The sequence below is a fragment of the Moschus berezovskii genome, chromosome 20 (assembly GCF_049115385.1).
Source record: "Moschus berezovskii isolate FMDL1 chromosome 20, NW_MosBer_1.0, whole genome shotgun sequence".
In the NCBI taxonomy this organism is placed as follows: domain Eukaryota; kingdom Metazoa; phylum Chordata; class Mammalia; order Artiodactyla; family Moschidae; genus Moschus; species Moschus berezovskii.
In genome coordinates, this window is record NC_142479.1 from 57,967,748 (window position 1) to 57,990,662 (window position 22,915).

Here is a 22,915-nt window from a genome sequence, read left to right on the forward strand (position 1 = left end):
AAAATACAGGCTTCCCCAGGTACGTCAGCAGTAAAGAATCTACCTGCCAATGCAGAAGACACAGGTTCAATCCCTGGGTCAGGAAAATCCCCTGGAGAAGGAAATGGCAACCCACTCCAGTATTCTTGCCTGGGAAATCACATGGTCAGAGGAGCCTGGTGGGCTACAGTCCATGGGGTCACAAAGAGTCAGACACAACTTAGTGACTAAACAACAGCAGACGTTAATACATCAACAACTACAGCTCCCCAACGTGTTCAGACTTGTCACTAGATCTCAGAGAATTATGCTTGTGATAGGCAAGGGCTTGTGACATCAGAGTGCTGTATCCAGATGTCCCTGGCTCTCTGCATTAAATGTGCAGCCTGAAAGACTGCATGTCAGCTGCTAGTGAAGCCTGTCTCTTTGTGCCATGACTTTCCTTCCAGCGTGTGAAGCTTCCCCATCCAGGGGCCCCCACTGGCTCTGTAGGCCTTCCCCAGTGCCCCTCACCCCCTCATCAGGAACCTCTGGTGGTGGGTCTCTGGCCCCAGGTAAGTCACCCCCACACAGTGTCCCCCTAGGCAGCCTCTGACTTTGTGATTGATCACAGATATGATTAATCACATCACACTGATGCCTAGAACCAGTATTAAGCCTCTGATTCACCCCTTGAGCTGTCAGCCATGCCGGTGGCTACAGGCAATTTGTGATTTGTGAATAAAAGGAGTAGCACAGGGACTTCTCTGGTGGTCCAGTGGCTAAGATTCCTCACTCCCAATGCAGGGGGCCTGGGTTCAATCCCTGGTCAGGGAACTAGATCCCACAAGCTGCAACTAAGACCTGGCACAGCCACATAAATAAACAAATTTTTTTTTTTTTAATTTTTTAAAGGAGCAGCACACTGTGAGACAAACCCTTGACTTTGTCACAGGGTGCTTTGTTTTGCCAAAAGGAGAATGTATTGCTTTCTATCAGATTTAAAACATAATACATGTCTAGAAAACAGTATAATAAAACCAAAATGTATACAACTACAAGAGAAAGCCTCCCTGATTCCACCTCCAGTCCCAGAGCATATAATCCTTTACGATTTCTGGCTTGCACATATGCATATCTGTGCTATTTTCTTGTTTATAAGCGTTCTGGGCATGCACATTTCCCCTTGGCGATACAGGATGGAGTGCTCTCTGTGCCCGTGTGTTTGTTTCTCCCCTGTCCGTCCTACTCACACGGGTCAGCTTCACACAGGGTGCCCTGGGACACGGTTTTGGCCCAGTCTCCAGGCGTCACGGGATCCGGGAATGATCTCACTGGGCACACCATCTGCCCTGCCTGGCCAGAGGCTGCCTCGGGGACGGCCAAGGGGGCACCACGTGTTGTTGGATCCAAAGTGGGGTGGGTCTCTGAGTCCTGAGATGCTGTTTAGTCTGAAAATGCAAACAGGATACAGGAAGGTTTGGTTCAGATAATAGGCGGTAAGGTTGTCATGATAATAACCACAGCTGGCACTCCAATCACGTTTACTGTTAGCCGGTGATGATCCTAAGCGCTTGATGTAAATCAGCTCGGTTAATCCCCACATTTCATAGATGAGGCAGCGGAGGCTCTGAGAGGTTGAGTGACTTATCCAAGGTCACCCAGCTGGGAACCCAGACAGCCTGGCCCCAGTGTGTGTGTGCGCCCTGCCCCCACACTGCCCTGTCGTTAAGTCTGGCCCTTATGCCATGTGGGCACCTCTGTCAAGGGGGTAATTTCAGGGACAGTGATCTTGACCTGGTGGCATATCTTACGTGTGTTCAGAAGACACTGTTTATTTTCCGTCCTTCGAGCCGTGCTGAGTTCAGGTTGCTCATTACTGAGGGACAGTGCTGATTAGAGACAGTCTCCACCATCCCTCTGTGCCCTGAGTTCTTCAGGGTGTGTCCTCAGACTCAAAAAATAGAAATGAAAACATCCTCAGAACAATCGCCTTCCCATCCTCACTTCCTTACCCCTCCATTTCTTCCTTGTTGTTGTACCTAATGAAATGTTGTGGCAAAAAGAGCCAGTTTCTGAGAGGCCATTCCAGATGGCTTCTCAAACCCCTGCCTCCCTCGCTGCCGAGCCTGGTGCGGATGGTTCGTCTCTCCCTGCAGCACCTCCCCAGCATCACCTCCCGCATCATCTCCTTGGCATCACCTCCCTCACCATCTCCCCTGTCTTCTCGTGCTCCAGGCACCAGCGCGGGAGGGGTAGGGAGCAGAGACTCCCCAGTTCTTCCCTAACACCTTCATTCCATTACCTCCGAGACCCTCTGAGACCCTCAGTCTCCTCCTCTCCTGGAGCCGACCCAGAGCTGCCTCTCACACCTTCATGCTGTTCCTCTTCCTCCTTCAGGGCAGACGCACAAAGGCTCTTGTTTTGACCCCAGTTTTTATCCCTTCGGGTTGAGCCTTCACTTCCCCAACCTCAAATATCTTCCCCTTGCTCAAAACCCACGTGTCATGAAAACGGTACCGAACATCAGTCTAGATGCATCACGGTTCAAATGCTCTCACATGCATTTTTCCAGTGACCCTCACAGCCATCCTGTGACACAGGTGTCCTCATGCCCAGGCTACAGATGAAGAATCTGTGCTTCAGAGAGGTCAACTGACTGGCCCAGCATCGACCAGCCAGAGAGTGGTCCCTGTTATGCCTTGAACCCAGTGCTTTGGACTCCACACCACATGTCCTTTCTACCCACATCCATCTGAACCGGGAATAAGGGTCCAATTCCTCAAGGGAAGATATGGAGCCAGTGCCTACACCTTGGGGCTTCCCAGGTGGCTCAGTGTAAAGACTCTGCCTGCCAAGGCAGGAGATTCGGGTTTGATCCCGAGGTTGAGAAGATCCCCTGGAGGAGGAAATGGCAACTCACTCCAGTTGCCGTGTCCACGGGAAATCCCGTGGACAGAGAAGCCTGGCAGGTTACAGTCCACAGGGTCTCAAGGAGTTGGACACGACTGAGCAACTGAGTATGCACATGCACGCCCACACCTTGGTTTGAGCCCAAACCAAGGGCTCAAGGAGTCCAGCCATTCATGCAGTGGACAAGCTAGACTTGGTGCATTCCTCGAGAGGAGTTAGGGCTGAGCGGCCTCTAAAGAGGTCACTGCAGGATCATGAGACCCCGTTTCATGGGAGAGCCCCAGGGAAAGGGGAAGCGAAGCCAGGGACCCTCCAAGCTCACCTTAGGTGCCAGATGGAGGGTGCCTCCCCAGCCCCTGCTGTGAGGGGGAGGCCATGCAGTGCTCTCAAAGGGCCTTAATAGGAGGCAGCCCAAGTGCTATTCATCAGTCCCAAGAATGGCTGATGAGGGGCAGGTGCTTCTGAGAACCCATAATGCTCTTTGGCAAATGGCCCGAGGTGCTCTCAGAGGCCTCCCAGCGCCCGATGTGCTGCTGAGGCAAGATCCTGACCTCAGGGATCCATTCATCATCGGATACAGCCATGTCCTCACGTCTGTGGCATCTCTCCACCCGGCATTCTTTCCCAGCGACTTCCCATCCCTAAGCTGAGCTTCCCAGCAAGTCACCGCACACCAGACTCTGTCCCCAACTCTGGCATGACCTCTAAGTCCACTTGGGTCTCTCTGTGCCTCAGTTTCCCTGGCTTCAAAATGGGACTAAGCTGACCCATGCATGTGACAGAGATGTGGTTAGAATGGCTCCTCTTACTTCACAGCTTTGGAGTGGGGCTTTGTGATTTATCGGTGAAGGTGTCCAAAGACCCACCCTGTGTCAGACTGGAGGCTGAGACTGCAGATCCAAAGTCCCGACGTGCCCTCCCTCAGCCTGGGCTACTGAGCATCAGTGCATAAGATGGGGAAATCAGATAATAACATACCCTCCCTTCACATAGGTGGTTGTGAGCACTAATGGGATAATATGTGTTAACAGTACCCCATTAATAAGATGGAAGATTATGGATGGCAAAAAAGGTGGGGGGACTTCAAAGGCCCCCCCGCCCCAGCACTTTTTAAGTGTAATCTTCTGTTGGGTCGTGAACCACTTGCTGCCTTTCAGAGCTGGAGGGCAGAGATACAACAGCAAAGCTAGAAACTATCCATTGGAGATCAACCAGAAATTAAGATAAAGCTTATTAATATCAGCATATTTATTAAGCAAATAAAGTAGGCTACAGAACTACTGGTATAATATGGTCTCATTTAGGGAAATTATATGTGGGTATAGGAGAGGTATTTGCAAGGAAGTTCCCTAGAATGTTAACAGTGGTTATTTTGCTTTCCTTTTTTCACATTTTTGTATTTGACTTTTTAATAATGACTATGAATCACTCTGGGGTTTCCTGGTGGCTCAGTGGTAAAGAATCTACCTGCAGTGCAGGAGACATAGGAGACATGGGTTCAATCCCTGGGTTGGGAAGAACCCCTAGAGGAGGGCATGAAACCCACTCCAGTATTCTCACCTGGAGAATCTCGCGGACAGAGGAGCCTGGCGGGCTACAGTCCATTTGTCTCAAAGAGTCAGACACGACTGAAGGGACTGAGCACAGCATGGCATGAATCACTTTTACAAAACAATAAATTCTCTCCTCTCTCTCTCTCAATTAAGGGTGGCTTGCCCAAGGGTGGGGGGGAAAGCTATTTTTTTGCTCTGATTTTCTTGGCTTTGACATCAGAAGAGATTCCTTTTTATCCATTTGGTGCTCTGAGTTCAGGTGATTCATCTCGGTATGAAAGTGGTGACCAGGGCCACTGGCAGCCCCTGAATGGGACAGGTGCAGAGGCCACCTCCACATGTGGCAGTGGTGTCCTCACTGAAGGCTAACTGATCAGTAATTTATCAGAAAGGGGCTTGGAGGGAAAAGTACTGCAGTTCTGAAAACAAAGGCCACCTAAGCATGCTGTATCACCCTAATAGACGTTCAACACTGTTTAGCTACACCAGCAGTTACAAAGGAGTTGAAAAAAAGAAAACAGAAACCTTGAGCTTAAGACCAGAATTGTCCTCTCCAGCACAATCTGTGGATTTTCTGAGTGGTGGACGTGAGCCAGCTGACATCAGCCATGACACATCGTGTGTGCACGGCAGCACCACCTCCCCCCAGAAAGCAGCTTCATTCATGCTTTCGTACAATTGTTGATTGTTCTTTTTGGATTGAGGCCCGGGATTATTCCAGTTTCTTCTCACCAACCTAAGTCTTTCCTCTCTCTGGGCTCCTTCATCATCTCTCCACTTAATTTGGCGATTCTGCTTGAAATCCAGGAATTATCATTATCGGTATTATTGGTCAGATTAGGTTCTAGAAGATTCTCTGGTACCCTGTGATGGGACGTGAGCATAGCTCACACTTTAGAGTTCCTTTGAGGTTTGCCAGGCCGTATTCCCTCCAGCAAGTCTTCTGAGAACTTCCCTGTGCTGCGGGGGTGCTGGATGCCACCTGTCTGCTGGGGGCGTGAGAGGAGGGGAGCAGCACAGAGATGCAGCTCCCAGTTGGGACCAGCTGTCAGGGAAGAGCATCTGAAGCATCAGAGCTGCCACGAGCCAGCCCAGTGTTTACTTGAACCCCAGAGACTCTTCTCTTTCTTTCATGCAGTTGGCTTTCCACTTCCAAAGCAGAGGGATTTCCTGCTGACCTGGAGCCCAGACTTCACCTCCCCCAAGGGGACTACTATGCCTGCTCTTCACTCATCTTACATGTAAATATCTTAAAACAATTGGACCATAAACATTAAAGAATAAAGTGTAGTGGGTTACTGGGTAGTTCAGTGGCTAAGACTCTGCGCTCCCAATGCAGGGGGCCTGGGTTCAATCCCTGGTCAAGGAACTAGATCCCATATGCTGCAACTAAAGATCCCATATGCTGCTACCAAGACGTGCCATGGCCAAATAAATATTTTTTAAAAAGTAGAATGTAAATGAAAGAGAAAGTTTTCAAAAGAAAAGCTTTTGCTCAGTTGAGCAGATCCTGATGTTCCTGAAATGGGTTGTCTCTATCACTGCTTGATTGAATCACTGTTGTCAGTTGGCTTCACAAAGTCTTCTGGGGCCAGGCTGCTTGGCACCAGAGCCGTGACTCCATTACATGTCTGCTGTGTAACCTTGGCCGAGTTATTCAACCTGTCTGTGCCTGTAGAAGTAGACATAATAATAGAGGCAGTTGTGTGAATTAAATGAGCCAATACTTGAAAATGCTTGAAACGTGGCTCCTGTCCTTATGAGGAATCCTGTTTTCCACCAGAACACACGGCAGATTCAGGAAGGGGCAGAAAAGGGACCAGAGCAAAGGAAACAGGGGACGCAGAGGCTAAAAATAACCTTGGAGAACCAAGTTCATTTTAAGGTTATTTTTAGATTTCTCCCTACTTGATCTTCCACTATCTGAGAGCTCCATTTAGGGTGTTTGGTTTTTTATAACAGCTTTACCGAGATATGTCCCATGCCATAAAATCCACCCTTTGAAGCGTACAATTCAGTGATTCCTGTATAGTCCCGAAGTTGTCCAGTATCACTACTCTGGAATTCCAGTTGAGTTTTTTATCTGAGGGGGGTCTAAAGGCGATCGTCATTTTTTTGGATGGAGCTACCGGACCATCCAAATCACTGGCGGCAGTGATTCCGCTGAGTCACGGCGGCGGCCGGGAGCCTGCGGTGCTGCCTCCTGGCTGGCTGGGCAACAGAAAGCGGGCACCGCGGCCCTGACACGTGCTGCCCCCTAGCGAGGGCTGCAGCCACGCTGGACACAGCCCACCCAGCACCTCCAGGGAGGGGGACTCTTGGACACAAAAAAGCTCCTCCTGGGTGTGGACTGCAAGGACAGTGCATCCTGCATGGCGCCCAGGGAGCCAGGGTGCGGGACCAGCCCCTGACACAGGATTTTTCTTCCCTCCTTGATTCTTAATTTCATCCAGCTGGGACAAGATCATTTCCATGGGTAAGACAGAGGAGAAAAGGGCTGTTTTTAAACTCTTTGTTGGGAAGGCAATAATATGATACAATATCTGAAAGATGGGTTTAGCATCAGAAGATCAGAGTTCAAATCCTATTCTACTCTGCCTTTTACTAGCTGTGTGACCCTCAGCAGGTTCCTGAACCTCTCTGAGCCTGTTTCCTCATCCAGAGAATGGGGAGAACAATTCCTTTCGTGGGACTATTGTATTACAGAGATTCCATTTCTCTCTCTCCCCTGCCTGCTCCCTTCCTCTGAAGCCTCTGCAACTGGCTTATAGTCAGGACTCGAATAAACAGATGTTGTTCATATTCCAAAGCCAGCAACGGTGTCCACTGTTGCCCTGGCTTACTGGAGGAGCTTTCTAGAATCAGAATGCATTGCTGTGGGTAAGAAGATTAGAAGGAATAGGAAGAATGGCAGTAGGCATAGGAAGGCTATTTGGTCTTCATCTCCTTCAGGGAGATACGGCCCCAGGTCAGCTGAAACCCGCAGACCCCTTGGAGACGTGGGTAGGAGCAAAGGCCTGGGACCGAAAACAGAGAGAGGCATCTGAACTGCCAGAAATATATATTCTAGAGGGAAGTCAGGTCCCAGGCTGCCTTGGTGGTCTCAGGCAAGTCACTTAGGCTCTTGAGGCCCTTTACTGACTGGGGTTTGCATCCTGCCCATCTCACAGGTTTGTGGTGAGCCTAAATGTTCTGTCACAGGAAAGTGTTCAAGAAAATGGCAGGTGTACTTCAAATAGTGAGCAGGGTCCCCTGGTGATGCTGCAGAAGTCACCTCTGAGCTGGGCTGGACGCCTGGGTTTCCCTCATCCACTTCTGGATGCCTCAGAGGGTGGCCTGGAATGATCAAAAAACAAAGCTGCCTCTGCAGCTAAGCAGAGCTCAGCACGCAGAGCACATGAACTCTCAGTTCAGTTCAGTTCAGTCGCTCAGTCGTGTCCGACTCTCCGCGACCCCATGAATTACAGCACGCCAGGCCTCCCTGTCCATCACCAACTCCCGGAGTACACTCAAACTCATGTCCACAGAGTCGGTGATGCCATCCAGCCATCTCATTCTCCGTCGTCCCCTTCTCCTCCCGCCCCCAACCTTTCCCAGCATCAGAGTCTTTTCCAGTGAGTCAACTCGTCGCATGAGGTGGCCAAAGTATTACAGTTTCAGCTTTAGCATCAGTCCCTCCAAAGAACATCCAGGATTGATCTCCTTTAGAATGGACTGGTTGGATCTCCTTGCAGTATAAGGGACTCTCAAGAGTCTTCTCCAACACCACAGTTCAAAAGCATCGATTCTTCGGCGATCAGCTTTCTTCACATGAACTCTACCAAGTGGAAAATTTATCTATCTTGCAGCCTGGGAAAGCCCCGTTCCTCGGGAGCAAAAGGGACCCAAGGTCTCACCTGCACATCCTTGTGCCCCCCGGTTTTACCATTATCAGACAAATGTCACACTAAAAAAGCCCTATATTATCTTGTTTCCAAACTTAAAAGACTGTGGGTAATCATCACTGGACACATGGATAAGCAAAATGTGGTGCATTCGTACAATGAAATATCATTTGAGGAATGAAGTCCTGCCTCGTGCTACAATGCAAGTGAATCCTGAAGACATTACGCTAAGCAAAGGAAGCAAGACACAAAAGCCCAGATATTAGATGATTCCATTTATGTGTAATCTCCGAAAGTGATAAATCCACAGAGACAGAAAGTAAATGAATGGTTGGCAGGGCATAGGGGGAGGAGGAGGAGGAGGAAGTGCTTAATGGACACAGGGTTTTTTTCTGGGGTGATGAAAGTGTTTTGGAACGAGATAGAGGGGATGGTTGTTCACTTTAAAATGATGACTTGTGCAGACTTCCATGATGGTCCAGTGGTTAAGACTCCAAGCTTCTACTGGAGAGGGGTACAGGTTCAATCCCTGGTCAGGGAACTAAGATCCACATGCTCCAAAGTGCAACCACAAAGAAAAAAAGTAAAAATGACTTGTGTGTTGTGTGGATTTTACTTCAATCAGAAAAATTAAATAAAAAGACTGAGTTGGGGTTTTCCTGGTGGCTCAATAGTAAAGAATTCACCTGCCGATGCAAGAGACACAAATTGGATTCCTGAACTGGGACCAGAGAGCAACTAAGCCCATGCGCCATAATTATTGAGCCTGTGCTCTAGAGCCCATGACCTGCAACTACTGAAGCCTGCCTGCCCTAGAGCCTGTTCTCCGCAACAGGAGAAGCAACCGCAGTCAGAAGCCTGTGCACTGCAACTAGAGAGGAACTCCTGCTCGCCGCCACTAGAGAGAAGTCCACACAGCAACGAAGACCCAGCACAGCCAAAATAATTAATTATTTTTCAAAAGCAAGCACTGAGCCTCATTCACAGGAAGAGCTCAACAGATAGGTACTTAAAAAAAAAAAAAGCTCAACCTAAAAGTCACCCTGCTTATTTAACTTATATGCAGAGTACATCATGAGAAATGCTGGGCTGGAGGAAGCACAAGCTGGAATCAAGATTGCCGGGAGAAATATCAATAACCTCAGCTATGCAGATGACACCACTCTTATGGCAGAAAGTGAAGAAGAACTAAAGAGCCTCTTGATGAAAGTGAAAGAGGAGAGTGAAAAAGTTGGCTTAAAGCTCAACATTCAGAAAACTAAGATCCTGGCATCCAGTCCCATCACTTCAAGGGAAATAGATGGGGAAACAGTGGAAACAGTGGCTGACTTTATTTTTCTGGGTTCCAAAATCACTGAGGATGGTGATTGCAGCCATGAAATTAAAAGACACTTACTCCTTGGAAGGAAAGTTATGACCAACCTAGACAGCATATTAAAAAGCAGAGACATTACTTTGCCAACAAAGTAATCTAAGTAATCAAAGCCGTCTAGTCAAGGCTATGGTTTTTCCAGTGGTCATGTATGGATGTGAGAGCTGGACTATAAAGAAAGCTGAGTGCCGAAGAATGGATGCTTTTGAACTGTGGTGTTGGAGAAGACTCTTGAGAGTCCCTTGGACTGCAAGGAGATCCAACCAGTCCATTCTAAAGGAAATCAGTCCTGGCTGTTCATTGGAGGGACTGATGTTGAAGCTGAAACTCCAATTCTTTGGCCATCTGATGTGGAGAGCTGACTCATTTGAAAAGACCCTGATGCTGGGAAATATTGAGGGCAGGAGGAGAAGGGGACAACAGAGGATGAGATGGCTGGATGGCATCACTGACTCTATGGACATGGGTTTGGGTGGACTCTGGGAGTTGGTGATGGACAGGGAGGCCTGGCGTGCTGCGGTTCATGGGGTCACAGAGTCGGACACGACTGAGCAACTAAACTGAACTGAACTGAACAGTTGAGAATTGTTTTTTTTGAAAACAGACTGGCCTGCAGCAGTCATATTGGATTCAGGGGGTCCTACATCCCTTCGCCGTCGGCCCCTTCCCCTCTCCTGTCTTCGCCTTTAGCCTCTCATCACCTGCACTGTCCCCTTTGTTCCTCTGTCTCCCCCCTCAGCCCTGCAGACACTCTTCTGCCTTTTCCAGACCTCTCCAACTGCCCCCAAGCCCCCACTGGGGCTAGGGGGGTGTGATCCTATAGGACCAGACACCATGAACAGTTCAAGAAGCCCCTTCCCCATCACGGGATTCAGTTTACCAGCTACAGAATGACACGGAGAGACTCCAGGACCTTGCTCTTTCGTCAGGTGGCGTGCTTTTCCAAGGATTGCTAAAAAAGGGGCCCATTTTCATTTCCTGGTTTAATTCAACTTTTGTGCCGCCGCTCTAAAATTTCTTCCTTACCTTCCACCCCAGTGCCTTTGGGTCACTGCCTGGGAAAACAGAACGGAGATCAGAGAGATTGAGAAAGAGATTGGTTGATTTAGAAGAATAAGAAAGCAGAGCGTGGCCTTAGGACAGCAGCTCTTGGCATGTTTACTTCCTGTCTGCGCGTCTCTTAGATCATAGGGATCTGTGGCTTGTCTGGGTTATGTACCCACCTCAGGGGTATGCTTATTTTTGTCTTTTCAGTATGCTCTTTGACGTGCAGCTGTACCGTTCGTCAGTTGGTTTATGTGTTCTTTGTCCAGTTCTCCCAGAGAAGTCATTCTGCACTTGGATCTCACAGAGGAAGACGCCAGGCATCAGTGACGGTGGGAAAGGAGGGAGTCAGGGCTGGGTGTACAGACCCTCAGCTGGGATGCCAGGGCCCCCTGCCTCTCAGCCAGGCCTGGGCTAGAGACTCCTGCTGTCCTGTGACCGACCCTCCCAGGGTTCCCGAGACAGAGGACACAGACCTGATCGATCCACTTAGAATAAAATATTGGAGCAGGAAAGGAGCTCGGGGTCCCTGGGTGACATGTGGGAGGCTGGGAGAAGTGACTAAGTCGCAGCTTCAGGGTGTGAAACCTGGACAGTGCTGCTTCCACACCCCAGACCTGTGCTTCCACGATGGGAAACTGGGGGCCGTTTGATGGTCCTGGCTGGAAGAACCGGCAGTGAGGGCTGCTGCGTGCTCCGTCGGGACACAGGCTTCGGATCCTGGCATCGCCTCTTCCCAGCTGTGTGACCTTGGGTGGGTTACCTCCCAGATTCCTCATCTGTTCACAAGTGACCCAGACAGGTCCCACCCGACAGGACTTGCCTTCTCGTGCTCAGCGTCTGTCCTGAGACTCAGAAGAGCTACTTCATTTTACTTTCAGAGAACATCCTCCTCTGGGTTCTATTTTCTGCTTATGTCGAGTAGCCTCACAGATGCTCTAGAACTCTGACTTGTCTTTTTTTCGGTTGTGCTGGGTGTTTGCTGTGGCATGCGGGCTTCTCTAGTTGTGGCACGTGGGCTTTGTTGCCCTGAGGCATGTGGGATCTCAGTTTCTAGTGCAAGTGAAAGTGTTAGTTGCTCAGTAGTGTCTGACTCTTTGTGACCCCATGGACTGTAGCCCACTACAGGCTCCTCTGGTCCAGGGAATTCTCCAGGTGAGAATACTGGAGCAAGGACTTCCCTGGTGGTCCAGTGGCTAAGACTCCAAGCTTGCAATGCAGGATACGTGGGTTTGATCCCTGGTCAGGGAACTAGATCCCATATGCTGCAAATAAGACCAGGTACAGCCAAATAAATAAATAAATAAGAATACTGGAGTGGGCTGCCCTTCCCCTCTCAAGGGGATCTTCCCAACCCAGGGACTGAACCAATTAAACCCACGTCCCCTGCATTGGAAGGCAGATTCTTTATCCTGGACCACCAGGGAAGTCCCCTGGACTTGTCTTTCTTAATATGACCTGTTGGTACCAAAGCATTCACAAGGAGCAGGTGGCCCAGCCCAGATGATTTGGAGAGACATCTCTGGTGGCCTCACTGTATCAGGAGGTCTGTGAACCCAAGGCCATTTGCTGTCCTGGAGTTGGCAGGAGGGGCAGGGGTGGGGTGCCTCCCTATTTAGAGAGGTCTTCCCATGCATTCCACTTTTTATCCCAAAGGAGAATATTGGCACTTGAGATTCAAGTTTATTTGGAGTATCAAGTAGTAGCCTGTGTTTTTAAGGATGATTTAATTTCTCCTTGTAATTCCTTCAGCTTCTTTTTAGTGCCTCTGAATTTCTCCAGCCTTGCTGGGTGGTGCTGGTGGTAGGGAAGAGGGGGATCATTGGAACCAGGGTAGTGAGACCCACTGCCTTGTCATCTGCTCCATGGAGCTGAGGCAGCCTGGCTCGTAACACGGACTTATCCCACAGATTCTCTCCCCAGTCCCCGGAACAGAGGGGCACTGCCTCAAGCTCCAGAATGGGTCCAGTGATTAAGAATCTGCCTACCAATGCAGGGGACACCAGTTGGAGGATCCCTGGTCTGGGAAGATCCCATATGCCACAGGGCAACTAAACCCATGTGCCACAACTCCTGAGACCACACTCTATTGCCCGTGAGCTGCAACTACTGAAGCCCTCATGCCCTAGAACCTGTGCTTCACAACAAAAGAAGCCACTGCAATGAGAAGCCCTCGAGCCTCAACTAGAGAATAGCCCCCACTTGCCACAACAAGAGAAAGCCCACTCTTATCAACAAAGACCCAGTGCAGTCAAAAATAAATAATTAATTTAAAAAACAATACTATTTATAAAAACAAACAAACAAAAAACAACATCACAGCAAAAATCCACACTGAGAAAATAGGAGGAGACCAAAATGTACAATGTTAAAAAACTTCACTATAGATATATATATATATTGAGAGAGAGGAGAATAAGTATTGGAAAAGCCAGAAGCAAGAGTCTATAAACTATGGTCCGCAGGCCAAGTTTGGTGTTAGCTAAGGATGGTGTTTACATCTTCAAATGGTGAAAAACAAGAAAAATATTTTGTGACACATGATATTTTATGCAACTCAAATTTCAGTGTCTGTAAATAAACTTTAATTGAGACACAGCCATGTTCATTCATTTATACATCTATTACCAATGTCTGCTTCCCTGCTGCAGAGGTGGGTAGTTGTAACAGAAGGCACAGCGCACAAACCTAAAATATTTACTATCTGGTCCTTTGTGGAAACAAATTGCTGACTCTTGACCTGAAACTAAAGTGGAATACTGTTCTATTGTAGATCCATTTGTTTCAAATCCATAGTGAGTATTCTCAGTCATGTCCAATCCACCAGGCTCCTCTGTCCATGGAATTTTCCATGTAAAGGATACTAGAGTGGGGTGCCATTTCCTATTCCAAGGCATCTTCCTGACCCAGGGGTCAAACCTGCATCTCTTGTGTCTCCTGCATTAGCAGGCAGATTCTTTATCCATGGCACCACCCGGGAAGCCCTTCAAATCCCATAACAATTTCAAATTATAGGGACTTCCATGGCTGCCCAATGGTTAGGACTCTGAGCTTCCACTGCAAGGGGCATGGTTTCAATCTCTGGTCAGGGAACTAAGATCCTGCATCCTATGCAGCAAGGCCAAAAAATATTTTAAAATAAATAGAAATAAAACTCGAATACTTAAAAAATTTAAATTATAATGGAGTCAAGAGGGAGAGCAGAGTCTATTTTCTAGAACTTATTAAATCAATCACCAGTTAGTAAAATGAGGTGCAGGGGATTCTTTTGAGCAGTGATATTTTACAGACAGAACCCACTCGTGTTGATCAGCTGTTTTAGCCCCTGATGTTGTTCCCTCTGACTGTGTCACCCCCTCCCTCTTTCCCAGCCATCCAAGCCCCCACCTCTGGTGTAATTCTGGACTCTGATCTCTCTCTCTGACCCCAACCCAACTTTGAAACCCAGTCTAATGTTGTCTAAAATACACTTCTTGGATCTATCCCTTCCTTTCCATGCCCTCTGCCTACACTCCGGTTCCGGCCTCTTTGCTGTTTGCTTGGACCAGCGCAGTCACCTCCCTGCCAACAGTCCTTTCTTACCTGTCCAGTTGGCCCTGCCAACCACTGCCCAAGTGACCTTAGAGAGCCTCTTTGATGCTTCCCTGCTTATGCCTGTGAACAAAGTCCACACTGGCCACCTTGCCCACCTCCAGACTCATCTGAGTGAAAAGCAGCCACCACATCACAGGTGTCATCCCATCTGTTGTGCAGATGGGCAGGGAAGGGACCAGGGCAGCCACAGCACAAGCAGCCCCTCTGAGCTGGACATAAGCCAGTGGGGTGGGAATCACCTTGGAAAATAGAGTGGAAGCCCAAAGGGAAAGTGGTTCACTCTGCACAAACACTGCTTCGACTTTCACTGATGCCAAGTTTGCCTGTTAAGTACCATCTCGATACCTTTGAGGTCACTGGGGTCTACTTGGAGTTCATGCTTACTATGAGACCTGTGTTGATTCTGGCTGCCACCTGGTACATTTTGCCATCCTCACTTTGTGCAAAGGAATGAGCTGACAGATGGGGACACGAGTGCTTGGGCGGTGGGGAAGCTCAGCAGGAGGGCTGGGGCGGCAGCACTGAATAATCAGAAGACAACGTTCATCAGTGAGCCCATCTTTTCAGGCATAACTAGAGTATGGGCTTTGGGACTTAGTGATGTGCAGAGGGTGGTGAGCTACTGCGTGTGTGGGTCCCTAGCTCCTCACACCTCCCAGGCTTCGTGGGAAGAGCTGCTTTTTCCAAAATCTGTGATGTTTTTTAAGTTTGTCTTTTTTTTTTAATGTGGACCATTTTTAAAAATTTATTTTTAATTGGAATGTAATTGTTTTATAATATTGTATTGGTTTCTTCTGTACAACATGAATCAACTTTAAGTATACATATTAACGTGGACCATTTTTAAAGTCTTTATTGAATTTGTTACAATATTGCTTCTTGTTTTATGTGTTTTGGTTTTTGGGCTTTGAGACATGTAGGACCTTATTTCCCTGACCAGGGATCGAACACACATACCCTGCATTGGAAGGTGAAGTTTTTAACCGCTAGACTACCGGGGAAGTCCCCAAACCCATGATTTTAAAATATGAGCAACCATCTCTTATGTATCCTGTTTACTGGCAGGCGGGTTCTTTACCACCAGCGCCCCCTGGAGTGTTCACTAAAACCAGCTGCAGGTTGAACAGGGTGACCTGATTTGGTTGGCCTGGCTCACCTGGGCCAGGGGAAGCGTCTCCAGCCAGTGTGGGAGGCCTCGTGCTTCTGGGCTGTCGTCACTGTTCCCAGGTGGGGCTCCTGGTGAGTCAGCAGACAAGGTGACTCATGGATCAGTCTCGGGGACTAGCAGTTGGCAGTGACCAGGCAGGTCCTGAGACAGACTTCATTAGGAGGCGATAAGGGAGGTGTTGCTTCCCAGGGTTGGGTGGGGAGCAGTCTTGACTCCTTGGGTAATGAAACTTGTTCCTCTTAGCCCAGGGGTTCTTATGTTTGGGGATTTTCTAAGGAAAAACAGACCATCAGCATGTCTCAGGGTAGAGAATATCACCACCAAATCCTAAGCCTTGAAGAACAAATGAGGACTTGGATCTTCCCAGGATAACATCTTGCTCGTCCTTGGGGAGATATCAAAGGCTTGGAGATGTTCAGCCTCAGAAGCCTCCCCTAAGAGCTCCTTGAGGGTCAGGGACCCCAGTCAGAATGAAAAGGGACCCCTTCTCTATAGGCAGTGGCTGCCAAAGTGGGGCCAGGCCTCCCACCCTCTGCCTCACCCAGAAGAGGTCTCACTGACCTTATTCTTAGAACCCTCCTAAGCCACCCCAGCTTCTTATCCTACATAATGGAGAGAGAAGGGAGCTCAGACACCCACACCAGTGTGTCCTGCCTAGAAGGGAGAGAAATGGAGCTGGATGTGAATATGCCAGTGGCCACTGGTATAAGCACAGTGTCAGAAGCCTGGCTGTCCCCTCCACCCACATCAGGCAAGTGTTACGTGGAAGGTCAGCCCCAGGTGGACCCTCCCACCCTGTAGCCCAACATTGTGCAATAGTTTTCAGAGGTGAGAACATTCTGCAACTCATAATACATTTAGACAGTACATGACATCAAGTCCGCCCTCCATACCTCGCCTGTGGCAGACTTTACTCACTGATCACAGAAGCCAGAGCTAGTATAGTGGAGGCAGGAAGGAGAAAGGCCCTGCCCTCACCAGCTTGTGTTACCAGCTCGCCCACAGCCGCTGAAAAACAGCCATAGAATTAGGTCAGAAATGTGAGAGGGTAACTATTAACAAATTATAACAGAAAACTAGAGATTTAAAGTAAAGAATGCAGGGGTTTCCCTGTCTATCCAGTGCTTAAGACGCTGTGCTTCTGCTCTCTGTGCTTCTACTGCAGTGGGGCATGGATTCAGTCCCTGGTCAGGGAACTAATATCCCACCAGCTGTGTGGCACATCAAAAAATAAAAAGTAAAGAACGCAAGCAAAATTAGAAGAAAGGTAAGAACACATGAAAACAAAGAATGGGAAATGGCAGCCCAAACTTTAAAAATAAAAATTAAAGATGAGATTTAGGTTAAAATTATGAATAATGATAAAAGTTGCAATTATAGAAAGGAGAGGTTTTTTTTTTAAAGACACCTAAAAGATTAGAAAAATGGAAGATAACAGGGAAATACATTTTAAGGGGATTACAAAAGGTTAATGACCCTCTGGGGGACTTTTACAGTCTTTCTACAAGTCTAAAATTATCTCAAAAAATTAACATAAAAAGTGAAACACTAACATGAATCTGGAGTGAAAATTTGAAGTAAAAAAATGAAACAATGTAAGGATTTAAATAAATATATGTACAATAAATCAATACAATAAATAAATGAATAATACAATAAATCAGTTCAGTTCAGTTCAGTCGCTCAGTCGTGTCCGACTCTCTGCGACCCCATGAATCACAGCACGCCAGGCCTCCCTGTCCATCACCAACTCCCGGAGTTCACTCAAACTCATGTCCACAGAGTCAGTGATGCCATGCAGCCATCTCATTCTCTGTCGTCCCCTTCTCCTCCTGTCCCCAATCCCTCCCAGCATCAGAGTCTTTTCCAGTGAGTCAACTCGTCTCATGAGGTGGCCAAAGTATTGGAGTTTCAGCTTTAGCATCAGTCCTTCCAATGAACACCCAGGATTGATCTCCTCCAGAATGGACTGGTTGGATCTCCTTGCAGTCCAAGGGACTCTCAAGAGTCTTCTCCAACACCACAGCTCAAAAGCATCAATTCTTCGGCGATCAACTTTCTTCACAGTCCAACTCTCACATCCATACATGACCATGGGAAAAACCATAGCCTTGACTAGATGGACCTTTGTTGGCAAAGTAATGTCTCTGCTTTTTAATATGCTGTCTAGGTTGGTCATAACTTTCCTTCGAAGGAGTAAGCGTCTTTTAATTTCATGGCTGCAATCAGCATCTGCAGTGATTTTGGAGCCCAAAAAAATAAAGTCTGACACTGTTTCCACTGCTTCCCCATCTATTTCCCATGAAGTAATGGGACCAAATGTCATGATCTTTGTCTTCTGAATGTTGAGCTAAATACATATAAATAAATGTTTATTTAGATATGTTTTATTAAATGTATTTTAATAGATATATGTATTACATGTCTTTATATGTATATATGTAATAAATATATGTAATAAATCAAATAAGCATGTAAAATAAATCAAAACACAGCTGAGATTTTAAAAGAATTTTTTAAATCTTTAAATTTTAAAGGATTAAAATTATAAAAGTTTAAAGGCAGGAAATAAAAGCAACTAGAACAGGGAAGTTTCAAATATGATAAATATAAAGTAGAAAATAAATAATATGAGATAATTAAATAATTTAAAAGGAAGATATCAAAGTAAAAGAAGACTCAAGTTACAGAGATAAAAATGTAAAACCTGGAATAATCCACCAGAGTAGCATGAATGAACGAAAGCAAAAGGGCATACTCAAAAATTCAGAAATTCAAGTTTATGAGTTATTTTAAGATAAAGAATAAAATATTCTTAGTAAAGATGAGGGCATGGAATTTGCTAGCAGTCCAGGTTGGGACTCTGAGCTCTCATTGCTGGGGGCCTGGGTTCAGTCCCTGGTCTAGATACTAATATCCTGTAAGCCATGGGGCACATAAAAAAAAGCCAGTGAGGACAGAGTGTGATTAAATGATTGTTTCTGATCCAAGAACATGGTGTATCTTTCCATCCATTAGGGTCATCTTTGATTTGTTTCATCAGTGTCATATAGTTTTTTGCACACAGGTCTCTTGCCTCCTAAGTTTATTTGTAAGTATTTTACTCTTTTTGTTGCAATGGTAAAAGGGATTGCTTCCTTAATTTCTCTTTCTGATCTTTCATTATTAGCGTGTAGGAATGCAAGACTAAGAACAGTGCAGGGCACTCTGCTTAATGCACTGTGGTGGCCTGAATGGGAAGCAAGACCAAAATGGCGGGGATAAATGTACATGTGTAACTGATTCACCTTGCTGCATAGCGGTAACTAGCACAACATCGTAAATCACCGTACTCCAATAAAAACTAATTTTAAGAAAATTTTCTGGTGGGCTTTGTTGAGCTGAAGCTGAGTCTAGGCTAGGGCTTTTGGGGGAGGACGAGCATTGCTGCTCACCAGCCCCAAATTCACGCCGCCCACTGTGCACTGTTAGGGACTTAGCCCAGCCCTCGGAATCACACATAAGGGTTCTGAAGGGATCCAATGAGTGAATGGAAGCCACACTCTGACCCCTAGTGGGGCCACCCGGCTCAGAGCTGGGGCGTCAGAACACCTGGGTGTGACTGAGCAATCAGGTTGCTTCTCTGCCCCTCCTTTTCCTTACCGGCACTGCCAGCCAATGCCTTCCCTCTCTGTAAAAAACAAAAACAGAAAACCATCAAAGTACTGGTCAGCAGCATTTACTCTATCATGAAGTAGAAAGAGCACTGGGCACAGAAACAAAGCAGGCCCCTTGAACCTGCCCGCCTGGTGGTTTTGGATATGAACTGATGTGATGTTAGTGAATGAAAAGTGCACACACGCATGTTAATAACGCTTCGGCAGAGATACCCCTCCACAGATGAGGTTGGGTACTCTACTTGTTGGAGAAGGGAAACGAGAGGCAGAAATCTGCATTCCATGAAGTGGGGGGGGGCACTTCTGTCTCCTTGTCCCCTGCTCCCCTCACCCCAGCACTTAGCCTGAGCACAGCTTCCCAGCCCTCACTTCCCATCTTCTTTCCCCAGGTGGGCCTTGAACCAGGATGGCTGAGCCCCGCCAGGAGTTCGATGTGATGGAAGATCATGCTCAGGGGGACTACGCCCTGCAAGACCACGAGGGTGACATGGACCCTAGCCTGAAAGGTTAGTGCACAGCCCTGCCTAGTGGGCCAGGCACCCTGGGGATCACAGCCAACCCTATTGCTTTGGAAAGAGCTGGCAGGAAGGGTTTGCATTCCTGATTTTTAAAGGAGTTTTATATACGTTATTATTTTAGATTATCCATAGATTTGAAACCTCATTCATTTGAATGAGCCAACAGAAGTCAAAATGTGAGGCTATTTGGAAATCTGCCTTTGCAAAGGAGAGTTTGCCACAATGCATGGATGGATGGATTGTGACAAAGACTGCAGGGGGCTTGTCAGTCTAATTAACACAGGGCAATCTGTTGAGTCTATAGCCACACCTATAAATCAGCAGAATTCATTAGCATGCAAAATACATAACCTTAGGGCCTTCCCTAGTGGTCCAGTGGCTAAAACTCCTTGCTCCCAGTGCAGAGGGCCTGAGTTCGATCCCTAGTCAGGGAACTAGATCCCACATGCACAACCAAGACCTGGCACAGCCAAATAAATAAATATTTTAAAATTCAGGACTTGATACATTTTTTTTTCTCTTCCTTAATAGGCCTGTAAGGTCCCTATTTGGCCAGAGTTGATTAGCTCTGGGTTTCCTATTGCTGTACCTATAGTACTAAACCGCATCAACGTCTAAATGTTCTGTAATATAGTCTTTTGGCTAAATTGACTTGGCCTCCTCTCTGCCTCTCATCCCCACCTAGTTCGGGGAGCCCCGTGGGGCACACGGAGCCCTCTTTCCAGCTCTGAATGCCAGTCCCCATGTTGGTGCCAGGAGCAGCAGGCTGGCCCATGGAGCACTGGGTTGTGCTGCAAGGAACCCTTTTCCCCACAGTGTCCCTGGAGGCCAGTGCTCCCTGGAGCAGCCCTTAGAGCAGGGTAAGAAAGACTAGGTCCCTGTCCTCCAAACCCATTTCTAAGGAGACAAAATGGCTGTCTACTGTTCTCTTTAAATGCTGCAAGTCATAGAAATACTTTGCAGCCTGGGGTATGGGGTGGCGGATGGAAGTGGTGGAGTTTCAAGGTGGGAAGGAACCTCTTCCAGGGACATCCATCGGAGAAGGGTCCCTGGAAGAGACAAGGGCACCAGGAGGAGCCCTGGGTTGGGGAAGCATGCAGAGCTATCATTCCCACCTTGGAGATGTTTCAGGTCACTGGGGACCCTTGTTTCAAAGGCTAACTTCTCTGTACCTGTTTAAGCAGAGAACACACTGGAGGCAGAGCTTGGGAATCAGACAAATGAGCTCCAAGTTGGGGGAGGTGAGGGAAGGCATGGACTGTCCTGGGAGCTCAGAGGCTGCCCTCTGGTCTTCTTGGGAGCCCCCAGCCTGAAGCTCTGGGCGAGGGGGGTGAGGGGGGACATGCCTGCTCCACCTAGCGGTTCCAATCGGTCCAAATCTCCCTTCCTGGTGTCAGGAACCAAACGGTGGCAAGAATTACTTTCTGACCTCTCCCGGCCGCAGCCTGACTCAGGCCAGAGCTGCTACTTTTCAGCTGCCCACGGAGGCGGCCCTGAGACCCCCCTCAGCTGAGGACCTGAGCCCACTCTCTCTCAGTTTGCTCTTCTGCCTCATTAGCAGTATCGCTGCTTTCACTTTCAAGCGGCCTGATTTGGGTGGTAAAGAATATAATTACTCTACTTATGGGGCTTCCTGGGTGGCTCAGTGGTAAAGAATCTGCCTGCCAGTGCAGGGTTCAATCTCTGGGTCAGGAAGATCCCCTGGAGGAGGAAATGGCAACCCACTCCAGTATTCTTGCCTGGAGAATCCCACGGACAGAAGAGCCTGGAGGGCTACAGTCCATAGAGTCGCAAAGAGTCGGACACAACTGAGCACGAGCACCCTACTTATAATGGGACTTGCTTAAAATGACGATTCAGACATTTTTGTAGAACTCTAAAAAGCTGGCAAAGGGCTTTGGCCAACAAGGTCTCATGCACTGCTCACAGTAACCAGTGAGGACGGAGGTTACCTTCCCTAGTTTACAGATGACAATTTCCTCTCTGAGGTCACGGGGCTAGTATAGCCTTCCACTCTACATCAGCTGTTTCTGCCTCTGGTCACTCTCAGCCAAGTACCCCTGGAACTTCAGTTACTGAAGTCTTTGTGTGTGCTAAGTCTCCTTCAGTTGTGTCCAATTCTTTGCGATCCCATGGACTATGGTCCACCAGGTTCCTCTATCCATGGAATTCTCCAGGCAAGAATACAGGAGTGGGTTACCATTTCCTTCCCCAGGGAATCTTCCTGACCCAAGGACTGAACTTGTGTCTCTTTCATCTCCTGCATCGGCGGGCGGGTTCTTTACCACTAGCATGGGAGAGCATCCAACTTAGGATCCTAACATATTGAATTCTGCCCCCGGTGAATTAATTGTGCCAGTGAAAAATGATGCTCTGTTTAGGGTGACCTGGTTTAAAAATAAAGTTAAAAAATATATATCATGTTGAAACAAATGTACCATAATAATGTAGAATGTTAATAAGTAGGGAAACTGGCAATGGGGTATCCTCTGTTCTATCTTTGCAATTTTTCTGTAAATCTAATAATTCAATTTATAAAGTAAGAACAAGTTTACCAAGTTATTTTGTGCCTTAGAGGTGCTTAAAATACAGTTGCTGAAATTCCTCAGTTCTTTTAACATAAAATGTCATTGGAAGTTCTGTGCTAAAACAGATATATGTGTAAATATATAATATATATATATGCAGATTTTAAGTTGCTAACCTTTTTGTCACTGCTGTGAAAGTGTTTGAAGATAGTTTAAACAAACTTACCCAAACAATGTACTTGCCAAGAAAGCAAGTGATACCTAAGAGATTTTCAGAGTTCTCCTCAAATTTGTTCTTGCTACTAAGGATTTAGAATGAATTATTTTTATATGGAGAGTGAAAGGTGTGACTTGACAGAAGGTGTCACTTTACAAGCAACATTTCAGATAGGTGACAGAGGCTTTTTTTTATAATGACAAGAAACCACATGTAAAATACTAAAAGAGAGAGCATCTGAGTAGATGCCAAACGTTGGAATAGGATCAGATGGGGCCAAAGAGGGCTGCGAAGTGGGTGAAAGTTGGTTAGCTGATAAAACAGTACACCTGCGTGAATTAAACGGTGTTAATGAGTGAACTTGTCAGATCTTCCAACTAAGACAGTCAGAAGAGGCTTCTTCCACCTTTCCTCCCTCCATCCAAAAAGTTTAACATGGATAACGCAGATGATCACAGTGGCAGGCTGGGGATGGACTGGGAGAGGGGTGTCTGGGGGGCAATTGCTTGA

General features: G+C 47.4%; 1 protein-coding gene across 2 annotated transcripts in view; it reads left to right on the forward strand.

Annotated features, from left to right (window-relative positions):
* Positions 1-22,915, forward strand: part of MAPT (microtubule associated protein tau) — a 123,708-nt gene that overhangs the window by 51,338 nt on the left and 49,455 nt on the right. Inside the window, exons 1-2 of one of the 2 annotated variants that reach the window (XM_055408121.2) lie at positions 5,563-5,665; positions 19,532-19,648. In XM_055408121.2, coding sequence (XP_055264096.2) covers positions 19,549-19,648 — 100 coding nt within the window. In that variant the 5' untranslated portion in view covers positions 5,563-5,665; positions 19,532-19,548. Of the gene's footprint in view, positions 1-5,562; positions 5,666-19,531; positions 19,649-22,915 lie in introns of those variants that run through there. The other variant, XM_055408122.2, reaches the window with a different exon arrangement.